At 41.8% G+C, this 11,902-nt stretch overlaps 1 protein-coding gene across 1 annotated transcript in view; it reads right to left on the bottom strand.

Annotated features, from left to right (window-relative positions):
• Positions 1-1,454: 1,454 nt before the first annotated feature.
• IL17RA (interleukin 17 receptor A) overlaps positions 1,455-11,902 on the bottom strand; it is a 22,598-nt gene continuing 12,150 nt past the window's right edge. The window contains exons 6-13 of the mRNA XM_053405834.1: positions 10,140-10,266; positions 8,285-8,332; positions 8,040-8,200; positions 7,379-7,456; positions 6,552-6,654; positions 5,233-5,334; positions 4,337-4,378; positions 1,455-3,605 (exon numbers count right to left, since the gene is read on the bottom strand). Coding sequence (XP_053261809.1) covers positions 2,170-3,605; positions 4,337-4,378; positions 5,233-5,334; positions 6,552-6,654; positions 7,379-7,456; positions 8,040-8,200; positions 8,285-8,332; positions 10,140-10,266 — 2,097 coding nt within the window. The 3' untranslated portion in view covers positions 1,455-2,169. The remainder of the gene's footprint in view (positions 3,606-4,336; positions 4,379-5,232; positions 5,335-6,551; positions 6,655-7,378; positions 7,457-8,039; positions 8,201-8,284; positions 8,333-10,139; positions 10,267-11,902) is intronic.

The raw sequence follows: 11,902 nt of genomic DNA, 5'->3' as shown, positions 1-11,902 counted from the left end.
CTGCAGCATTTAAAACTGGGCAGAGCAATTACTTAATGCAGGGCTTCAAATCAATACAACAGCATTTTACCTTATTGACCGTAAGATTAATATAGAGTAAGAGTACAGTGCTTGCTGAGGAAGATGGCCTGAAATATTTGTCTTGATGTGAAACATTTTGTCCTAATCATTTGTAAAATGATTTGGAGTTCATTAGTTTTCTGGAGAAGAGGGTCAGCAGCAAGGCAGTGCCACATTATGCAGGAGGGTGTAAACCTAACTGGATTGCAAAGAGCTCTGAAAGTACAATTCCAAACAGGGTGAAGGGGTAACAAAATGGCAATTGAGATTCAATGTAAGGGATATATATTGGGGCAAAAAAATCCTAACCACATATGTATTAATAGGACCAGAACTGGTGGTGACTATTCAGGAAAGATATTAGGTTTATGCTGTTTTGATCAATGTAGGTGTCACTTCAGTGTGCTGTGGCAGTGAAAGAGAGGTATTTCATGCAAGGAATTATTAGAAAAGGAACTGAAAAAGCGGGCAGTATTGAAATGCTTTTTATGTAAGTGTGACGCACTATGAATATTGTGTACATATCCTAGAGCTGGAAAACTATAGGAAAATGTAATACAAATAACCAAGGGGTTACAGCACAGCTAAAGGAGTACTGGGTTGTTGTTTTTAGCAGGTGACCACAGTGCCTGGAGACAAACAAGTTGTGTATTCACAGCAGTGAACAGAGGAGAAATGACCACTGGGAGGAGTGCAGAGAGAAGAAATGCCATGGTGCATCTGTAATAGCAAAACTGGATGCCTTTATCTGCCCCAGCTACAATAAAACATGTATCTCCTGTACTGGCCTCTACAGGCACAGCATGCATTGTAACTCTCCCAACAGTTTGACTTTACGCCTGAGGACATACTCTTCCACTGTCTCTTGAAGCAGACAGATGCCAACAATTAAAAAAAAGACTGAGGAGAGACCTAAGGAGAAGTTCATAAAATTATGCAACGATTAGAAAGAAGTTCTTCCTCTCAATACTACATTTGCAGATCAATCAATCAGCAGCAGATTCAAGACAGGCAATGGAAAGTACTTCATACAATGAAATTATAGAATTCACTGCTAAAAGATGTAGCAATAGCTATGGAGTGTCAACCCATCAATGGCTATTAGCCATCATAGCCGCGTAGAACTTCTAGGTCCAGAGGCAATATGTTACTGACTACTATTTCTACTAATTCTAAGTATTGGTGCTGACCTTTAAAGCCCTAAATGACCTCGGTCCAGTATATCTGAAGGAGCGTCTCCACCCCCATCGTTCAGCCTGGACACTGAGGTCCAGCGCCGAGGGCCTTCTGGCAGTTCCCTCCCTGCGAGAAGCCAAGTTACAGGGAACCAGGCAGAGGGGCTTCTCATGGTGGCACCCTCCCCGTAGAATGCCCTCCCACCAGATGTCAAAGAGAACAACAACTACCAGACTTTTAGACGACATCTGAAGGCAGCCTTGTTTAGGGAAGCTTTTAATGTTTGAGGCATTACTGTATTTTAATATTTGGTTGGAAGCCACACAGAATGGCTGGGGAAGCCCAGCCAGATGGGCGGGGTATAAATAATAAATTATTATTATTATTATTATTCTGGGGCAACAGCAGCAGGTTAGGGCTGTTGCTTGTGGGCTTCCATGTAGCATCTGGTCATTCACTATGGAAACAGGATGCTGCCTGGACACATCTTTTATCTCATAAAACAGAGCTCTTGTGATGTTTCCATCACAATCATTTTATATTGGCTTGTTACCGGGAACTTACTGAGCTGTCTGGTCCATTTCATCTGATCCTCTGAGGCCACTTGTATGCTATCTGCTTGTAGCATTAATTTGAAAAAAATGCATTATTTATAGGTTTGGTATCTACCTTCATTTACAGGCAGATTACTGGAGCACAAGAATGCTCAAGTATATGCAGCAGGATGGCTGGGCAGACAGGTAAGCCAAGCTGCCAAATTTCTGCTGTCAGCTCTTCTACACATTAGACTTCACAAAAATGTGTGCACAAGATTGCCTGAGGGAGGATGTCTGAAGTGTTTGCATTCTAACCAACAGCCACTTCTTTTTTGGCAAAACAGAACAGGTTCTGTGTGGAAGTATGGGGCAAAGTTAGCCATCCTATCATGTGATCCTAACTGAAGTGCTGCTGAATATTCTGAAAAAGCAGCTGCTGCTGAAGACTTTTTAGACTGTCCAAGACATCTGGGGAGAGGTGTTGAGCAGACCCATGTCCTTCCTGCCCTTGTTCCTCTTCTTCCTCCAGGGGGCCGTCAGAAGGCAAAGGGGAACATCTGGAAATGTAACCCTGGTCTGACTGCACCGATTGTCTTTGATCTTTGCAAGACTCATAAAAAACCAGCTGCTGTTGCTCATTAACATCTTCTTGGCAGAGAGGTGTTTCAGAGGGCAAAATGCTTTGTTGATAGAGAGAGTACATTAAGCTCTCCAGCTGCTGCTTCACATCAACTGGCAAGGGGTTGGGGTTTGAGGACAGATCTTCTTGAAGGATGACATTGTTTCTCCTGGGCGTGCTACTTTGCATCATGGGCATTCTTTCTAGCCAATCTTCATTGGTCAGCAGTTGATGGCTAAGTATCTCTGTCTCTTCTGTAAGGGCAACTGGCATTACTACCTGAACCTGGGAGCAGTCATCAGCAGGAACAACCAGGGTCTGGAATGCTAGATCCTCTTGTGGTAGTAGCTGGGGTAACAGCCTACAAGCTCCCGACTCATCTTCATTGACTAAGAGGTTGACCAAGCAACAGCTATTGGGATCAGGTTCCTGTGGAAGCAGTTGCCATTTCAGAATTTCTCCCTCAGTCGGGATTAATTCCTCAGAAAGATCCCCATTCAGAGACTGAAGGTCATCTTCATACTCAGGGCAGGCATTCTCTCTCTTAAACCAATCAGGGTGCTCAGTCTGCCATTTCTGGAATTTCTGCACTGCCTCCTTCAGTTGTCTCCCACTGAAGCTTTCAGCATAGTTCTCAGGTGAGATCTCTGGAATCTGATGTATTCTCCCTGGTTCAAATTTCTCCAGATCCTGAATCAGGAAGTAAACTTCCTCAAACTTGTCCATCAGTTGGTACTTGGAGGTGACGTTGAATGGATCTGGAATATCTCTTTCGCTGCTTATGCCCTCAAAGTAACAGACTAGGTACATGCCAAAACAAGCTGGCTGTTTAAAGTCTGGTAGGATCAGATTCAATGCTGGAGTGAACATATCCCCTATTGGTAGCAGGTTATCTTGCTTGAGAGATACAGTTAACTCCTCACGCCCAAGCATGGCCTGCCACTTGGCTCGAGTACCCCGGGAACACAAGATGATGATCTTTGAAGAGAGTGCTTCCATTTCCTGTTTTTGCCGTGTCAGCCAGCGCACAGCCCCCATCTCTGATATTTGACGTTCATCCAGCAAGTCTAGGACCACCTCAGTACCACAGACTGTGATCATGAACTGAGCAAACTTCATCACAATGTCTACATAGAGCTTGTGATCAGCAGAATACACAATCCAAACCTTACGAGTCTTCAGGGGTGGAGGAGACTGTGACATGCGCAGCAGTTCTGGAAAATTGAGATTTTTTGTTAAAAAAGAAAACCACCATGAGTTGCTGCACTGCACATGTGGAAAGCCAGAATGCAAAAATTTGGAACCAAACATGCTTTCTAAGCTGTACAGAATACAGGCATGTGTGTTCAAGACCTTTTAGTACATGTAAGCCATGCCTTATCACCATTTAACCACCAAAATATAATCATAATACATAAAAATAGTAAAAGAGCTAACTTTCCCTGCCACCATCTCAATTCATTTCTGTACATAAAGCCACTAATTAAGATTTGTATTGGTGATGGTGATCACAAAAGTAGAGATGATGCTAGTCTTAAAGAGTTGTTGGAACTTATGTATGCACATTCAGATTTGTTTTAGAATATGGACTAGCATTAGCTGTTAAAATTTTATGTACGCCACACACTAAAGAAAATGACTTATTATGCAAGAGAGGTGACAGAAAACTAGAAGAGACAATGCAGAGTCTTTAAGTCACTAAGAATAAGATTTGCACGCTCCTTGCTACTTCATGCCTTCATCTCCCCCCAGGCCCCTTTTCAAGTTCACCTCCACAGATTTCCCCCAAAAACATTCCAAATATTTTATTGCCACAAATTTCTATTTGTACCTGGTACATGTGCCATCCTAATAGTACATACAACAATACAAGTCCAAATTCTCTCATCCCAGGTTCCCAGATTGCAAATTGCACTGACTCAATAGAAATAAAATGTTCTCTTACCATGGTGGGTACTATCACTACTGCTTGTTCCTGAATGTGTTACTAATAGGGAAAAAAAACAATAGACACATCTAAGAAGATCTGATAGAATATACATTTGATCTAGGAATGACAGTATCTTTTGAAGACTAAGCTGAGACAGCGGTTCTAAGACCCAACATCTATGCCTAAAAATAACTGATGTCTATAAAAATGAATAAAGGTGCTCTGACACCCTTATTCATTTTTATAGACATCAGTTATTTTTGGAGTGTCTTGCACTGTTAATGAATTATTTCCTGTTTGTTTGGAACATAGCCTTTCCCTGCCTCAGAGCCTGGGAAGAAGTTTCAGCAGCCACATGGGAGTCTTGAGGATGCTTGTGATGCCTGTCCACCCTGTAGTAAGGCCACTCTAACAACTAGGGAAATACAAAACAGCAGGTGGATATTTCAACTTTTAGTATGTTATGCTAGCCTGATTGTTGTTCCGACCTCTCCCCACCAAAAAAATACCCCCAAACCCTTGGCAATTAAAGTTTGTATGGAGTTTTTGCTGGACTACTTTTGCATGCTATCTACTACTGAGCTATGTTTCTTCTCTAAAGTGTAATGCAAAAATTATTTATCAGGCTAGACCAACAAACCATAGGTATTTTACTGCCCCACACAACATACTAGGAACTTGGGATATCCATACAACTAAATGCTGAAATACTGACTTCTGCACAGGCTCAACATGTAACCATAGGTAACACTATGTAAGGAGCAATGGGCTGGATAAGACATTCTAATTGGGTCACTTCATCTCTCTGTGTTGCATGCTAAAGGCCAAGTATCCAGAAAGGTACGAGTGGAGCGACAATGTGGGAAACAAGCTGGCAAACCTTCCCATTACATTTCTGACATTTTTCATACCTTTTTGCCTTCGAGCAAGCCAAATTACTGAAGCGACAGCTGATCCAACTATTAAAATGCAGATGAGAGTGAGGCCCCAGGGCAACACCACAGAAAGATTATCTGCAACATAGGAAGAGCATAATGTAAGGAACATTTCCACTGCTGCAGTAATTAGACCATGCAAAACTACCAAACCACTTGGGAGTGAGGTGGATGCAACCTCCCCCCCCCCAGCTATTAGCAATAAGCAGCAGAATTACTTTGCATTTGCTCAGGTCCAAAAAATAACAGGGTATTTCTTGCTTACATCTTTACTGAGCCAAGAATTATTGGCAGAAACAGCCCAATATATCTGAAGCCACATATGCTTTCAACAGAAAGAGAATTGATCTTCTTGATAGCTCAGTTGGTTAGAGCGTGGTGCTGATAACGTCAAGGTCGCAGTTTCGATCCCCACACAGGACAGCTGCACATTCCTGCATTGTAGGGATTTGGAGTAGATGATCCTCAGGGTCCCTTACAACTCTACAATTCTATGGTTCTAAGTGAAATTATCTTCCTTCTCCAGCTCCTTTCAAGAGGGGTAGAACAGGCCCAGCTGCTTTTTGACTTTCTCATAAGGTTTGCTCCCTTCACCCGACCCAAGATTTTTTGCAGTTGGTTCCTGTTTGAGTTTTGGATTGAAACTACTGTTTTGAACACTACTTTTCATTTCTGGGTTAGGCATTATTCTCTCTCCTGCTTAGTTTTAGGCTGTTAAATTAGATGGTGCAAAACAATGCAAATAAACCAAATTTGATTAGATTTATCTTTTGGGGTGTTTTTATTGATATTATTTCAAGTTGTTTCTAATGTTTTAAAAATTGTTATATTGATTGTCCACTTGATATGTAGTGAGCCACATTGGACACAATTTTGTGGAAAAGTGGCATTACAAGTTAGAAGATAATGATGATGACAATGATGGATACTGAGTAAGTCATTCAGCCCCTAATCTATAACTTCATCATACAAAGGCAGCAGCAGAGCCACATCTGCTCCTCTTGTGAGGAACGATGATTTCTGCCTTATTTCCATTGTTATCCTGCAGATGATGCTTACATGGTTCTTAGACTAAAGTACCATCTTTAAGAGGGAGGGGACAGCTGCCAACCTTTGGTATCTTAATTCCTTTGTACCCACCTTTGTCTTCCTTATTTATTTTTTGCTGCTTTATGTTAATTGCAACATTTGCGTAGATATTAGTGGGGACTCTACAGGTCTTAAACTCTGGCTTGTTTTGTAACAAATTCTTGCAACAGTTAATTAGCTACACAAATTCAAAATGAAGACCGTACCAACTTCTTTTGTTGGCGTGTAAGGCAAGGTAGTAGGGAGACATGGGATGGAAATGGAATGCCTTATACAATCTGTGGCACAACGTGCAAAGAATGGTTGAATCTGGAAAGAAAAAGACAGGAGAGAACAACTTTAGCAGTGTCTTTGATACTCTAACACTTGGTGTTTCTGGAGCAAATTGCATATTGTGTGGAATTAAATGCTCGCTTTTGTAATGGACACACCTTTTAGAAAGGAGAGCAAGTCAACAGTACCATATTTACTTGTGGCCCCTTGATTAGGCATTTTGTTTTGTCATCTTCAGACTGTGTCATACTAAATGTAGGGAGAGTGAAGAAGTGTCTGAAAATAAAACCTACAAATGGATACAGTTTTGGACATAAAGTGGTATGCGTTCATGTTAAGCAGATATTTTAGTAGGATGGGGTGCAAAATTCACAGCAAGAAGGCAGGAAATATTATTGCAGTGTGCCTCATGTGGGGCTGTCCTTGAAGACGACTGAGAAACTTTGACCGGTCCAAAATGCAGCAGCCAGATTACTGGCCAGGGTTCCATTTAGAACTCATGTAACTCGTTTTAAAACAGTTGCATTGGTTGCCAGTTCATTTCCAGGCACAATTTAAGATACTCTTGTGAAGATGAAATGGTGAGGTATCAGCACTGTTAAAATAATTCATTATGGTTACGTTGTATAACTTGTAATAACCAGAGATAAGATGATCTCTGGAGAAATAATTGTGTTTGGTTTGAAGCACAGACAAGGTGATGTAGAATTGGCATGGCCACTCCCTTCTTTATTCAAATAAGAAAAGCAGCTCACCATACCTGCACCGTGTATTCGCAACAAATCTTCAAGTTTCTCTCTAGTTTGACTGTGACGTTCATTGGCTGCAGCAACTCCTTCTGCAGAAACCAAGAGACAAAGTGCAATTCCAAGGTAAAAATCACAAAGAGCTTGAATGAACTCAGGATAAAGAATGAGTAGCAGCACAGGAAAAAAAATGAGAAGCATTTGTCATCTCAAATACATTGTGCCTCAAATATCCCAGTGATGCCTCCTGAGCACAGGTGGGTTCAGAGTAAGAAATCAGAGTTAAGGAAGAACTTATCACGAACTTCAGGATAGTTGCCAGGTCCAGTGTGTTCCTAGATGGCCAGGTAGCTGCTCTGGCTAGGAGTGCCTCTGGCTAGGATGTGTGCATGCTCTGGTGCATGGTGGTATGTGCATGTGTGTGTGAGAATGTGCTGTGGCAATACCCACTTTTTGACCACATTCATTATTGCCATGCAGCTCTTGAAATTGACACAATGAGGCAATCAAGTCCTTGGGCTGAAAACAGCTGCCTCTAATCTAGAGGCACTGAAGGGCAGACATAAGTAGAATAAATAAGTAGTAATTTAGTAATTGTTGAGGTGGGATTAAATACAAGCACTTTCTAAAATAAGTGTCTCAAGTGGGGAGGAAGATGGAGAACAGCTTTATTACCTCTGAGATTTTCTGTGTGGCCTTTTTACATTCTGCTCCATCTTCTTCAAAGCTGGTCACATGGATGAAGTAATTGGTTGACTCCATTGCTGGGTTGAAGCTCACCAAGAGTGTCTCATCATCTAGGCTTTGTCCAACCAGGCTGGGTTCCCATCCACTGCCTGCATATATCAATATCATCATGAACTGTGAGTACTTTAAACAGATTTCCTACACTTCTACCCATACTTAAAAACAAACATTACCTAATTGCAGACATGGGGCTGTTGTTTTCATGATAGGGTCTGTGCAATCTGCAACAAAAAGACAGAAGGATTGCATTTATGTCCAGAAAGACAGAGTACAATAGGCAAGAATTTCTAGCTAAGTACCACAAATATATACAAGTGGAAGAACACTTGCTGGGTATGTTAAGAGAGGGGGCACTAAGTTACATTTGATGGGCTCCAGGGTGAGCAGACAAGAAATTTAAGTTAGGATAATTTGCTTTATCTAAGGTACCCTTAATCCAAATGGCTCCTAGGGCAGTGTATGATAACAATCATAAAATACAATAAGCCATCATAAAACTTTATCCAGAACTTTACCAGCTTATACACTGAAACTCGTTTGCTTGAATTCAGGCTAAGTCTCAGAAACAGTGAAATTGACAAAAGAAATACAAGTGCTCAGCATTGACACAAAGTAATTTCAATACTGCTAAAAGAGAGAGAGAGAATATTTTTGGGGAAATAAAAGTCCAGCCTACATTATGAAACCAAGGTCAGAGTCTAGTTGAAAAACGGCAACAAGTAGTGCTGACCACTTGAGTTTGTAGGCAGCCTAAAGAATGTTAATTATGTTTTGATCACTGGGCTACTGAGGTTAAACACTATATTGTTTAGAAAATACTACAATGGTAATGAATATAAAGATCATGTTCTTTAGATACTACAATTCATGTAAACACACCCCTCCAGGCTTACAATGCAACACGCAGCTTATTTATATGATTTAGTTGTTTTTCTGTGGTTTACCTTTATATGTGTCCTCAATTTTCCAAATTGCAAATCAACAGCAGGAACAGCATCACCATTATTATGATGATGCGTGTGTTCCTTTTAAGTTCTTCAAAACTGATTTGCCAATATTTGCCCATTATAGTTCCTGTTTATCTTCCATCTCTCTTTTTTTTGTTCACACCACTTGCATCAGTTTCTTTCTGCTGGGTCTATGTTATTTTGCAAGCCCAGAATTTCTTCACCTATTTCCTGTTTTTGCCCTTTCAGTTCCTTTTCTTTGAAATTCTCTCCCATCTGACATTTGAATGGTCACACTGCTTCCTGTATATTCTTTAAAATGCCCATCCCATCTTAGTAGGTCTTTCCTCCAGCCCCTCCAGAGCTGGTGCCCTCCAGATACTGTAGACTACCGTTCCCATCTCCCTGACCATTGGCCATGCTGGCTTGGGGTGGGAGTTGTACTCCAAAACGTCCCAGCGCACCACATTGGCTATTCTTGCTTTAGTCTTCTTTCCATTTCTTATTTTTCTTTATATACAGACTGGAGACCTGCAGGTAGGGCCAGTCACTTAAACAACTTTTTGTATAGCACTATAATATCCGTATCAGCAGCATCACAAAGTCATATCTGCATCTGAACCCAGTCCTGCCTCATGATGGAGAAATTCATTTGATCTGCATTTTAAAGTAAACCTGATTTAATTCACTAGTCCCAGACTTATATATGAATTGGAATGCACTATTCCTAAATTTGCGATGCAAAAATGAACCTTGTGGTTCAAGAAAGTAAAGAATGCATACTTTATGGCAAAGAATATGTACAAAATGTGTGTTTTCCTATAAAAAGCACCAAAAAGCAAAAAAGTGCATGTTTTGTAGGAAGAATGTGTGTAAAATTCCTGCAATTTAAATTCAAAATTTTCATGCATTTAAAAAACAACAACTGCAAAAAATTGAATGGACCTACAGCTGATTATATGCAAAAGACAGTGAATGGAAAATAGCTCTTCTATCTATCCCTAATCTAGCAACATGATTTTACAACCTGATAAGCCCAATACTAAATCTCATCGTTACCATTATAAAGAGGGTCCTTTACCTGGTACTGTGAATGGCACAGATTTCCGATTATAGTCTCCTGGAGTACTTAATTTGGGCAAATGATGAACAGTTACTTGGTATGTTTGACCTGGTTCTACCTCGAAACGATTGAAAGAGAAGCTCCACTGAAACAACAAAAAGAGGAAAGATCTGTCAACCAATACCAGTGTGCTGAAGTTAAAAACCAAGATTGCACGGAACTGCAACACTGGAGTTATAGTAGAAAAATGAAATAAATAATACAAAACCAAGATTGCACGGAACTGCAACACCGGAGTTATAGTAGAAAAATGAAATAAATAATACAAAATCCACAGGCATGATACAGGAGGGAGAGAGGGGAGATCTGAACATCAAGGTTCAAGTTCAATCAACTAGTCTCAAACCCATGAAACCATTGTGGATGGAAGAACTCACTCCTTCCTCTCCTCCAAATGCCTTCTAGAATAGTATTGCCTTGTTAGGTCAACAGAGTATCATTTGGGGCATTCTTCTGCCTACTCTGCTTTCTGATAAAGACCCCTCTCTCCTGCTGTTCTGATGAAGGAGGGATGTACTTTTGAAGTCTTGCAGGCAGGGCTGCTGGCACTAAATGAACATTTTTAATAGCAGCCTTGGAAATACATCATTTTAGAATGGTTGTCCTCTTCATGCTCTGCTAGTGTCCCCCCCCCCACTCCTGCTATAAGGTAGTGAGTAAGCTGGCAGCGGGGAGGCCAGAGAGACAGGGGCTATAGGGTGACAAAAACAGTGGGTTATGTCCAAGAGAGCTGATAGTGCATACATCCACTGGGGCAGACAAAACCTGTGGTGCTCCTTTCTCTTTTCCCTTGCAGTTTTTCCAACCTCTGGTCCCACTCACTCAGATAAAACAACAATGTTTACAATGTTTACAGGCAGGCAGTGCTACAGACCTGCCGAAGCAGCAGAAATGTCAGCAGCAAATGTTATACATCTTACTCTTCACTGCCTTCTGGGTTTTACAAAATTTAAATATTGCTGCTTTCTCCCGTTGAGCAGTTTAAGATGACTTCTGTTACCAACAGAAAAAGCAAAGGAGTTGGGAGCAGCAACTCTTCTTACTTTGGCAGTAACCAGTGGGACCGATTCGGATGGTCCGCCCCCGCCACTTAATGGATCCAATTGGCTTCCAGAGAGTGGTAGGGGATGCTTTATCCCAAGTTGATGGCCTTTCAGCTGATTCCCTGGTGGCACGCTGGAATGCGGAGTTAACCAGGGCTATTGACTGTCTGGCTCCGAAGCGCCCTCTCCGATTGCATGGAGCCCGGACAGCCCCGTGGTTTTCCCCGGAGCTGAGGGTGATGAAACAATCGTTGAGACGGCTAGAGCGCCGGTGGCGGAAAACTCATTCTGAATCAGACCGGACACGGGTTAGAGCTCAACGTCGAGCCTACCAAGTGGCAATGGCGACGGCGAAGAGGGCCTTCTTCGCCGCCTCCATTGCATCTGCAGAAAACAGCAGCAGGAGACTTTTTCAGGTGGTTCACAATTTAGCGGAACCACCTGCAACATCGGGGCCCAGTACGGGCCACATGTTCTCCTGCAATGAATTTGCAAAGTTTTTTGCAGATAAAATCGCTCAGATTCGGGAAGAAGTAGGCTCCACCGTGGGAGCAGGGCCGGGGCGGGAGAGTGCTAGAGTTCTGTCTAGTCAAGTTGAGTGGGATCAATTCCAATCTGTTACCTCCGAGGATGTGGACAGGCTGCTTGGACAAGTGAAACCGACCACCTGTCTCCTTG

The sequence above is a fragment of the Podarcis raffonei genome, chromosome 10 (genome assembly GCF_027172205.1).
Source record: "Podarcis raffonei isolate rPodRaf1 chromosome 10, rPodRaf1.pri, whole genome shotgun sequence".
Taxonomy (NCBI): Eukaryota; Metazoa; Chordata; class Lepidosauria; order Squamata; family Lacertidae; genus Podarcis; species Podarcis raffonei.
The sequence above is the reverse complement of the archived record's forward strand: the minus strand, read 5'-3'. Positions and strand labels throughout refer to the sequence as shown.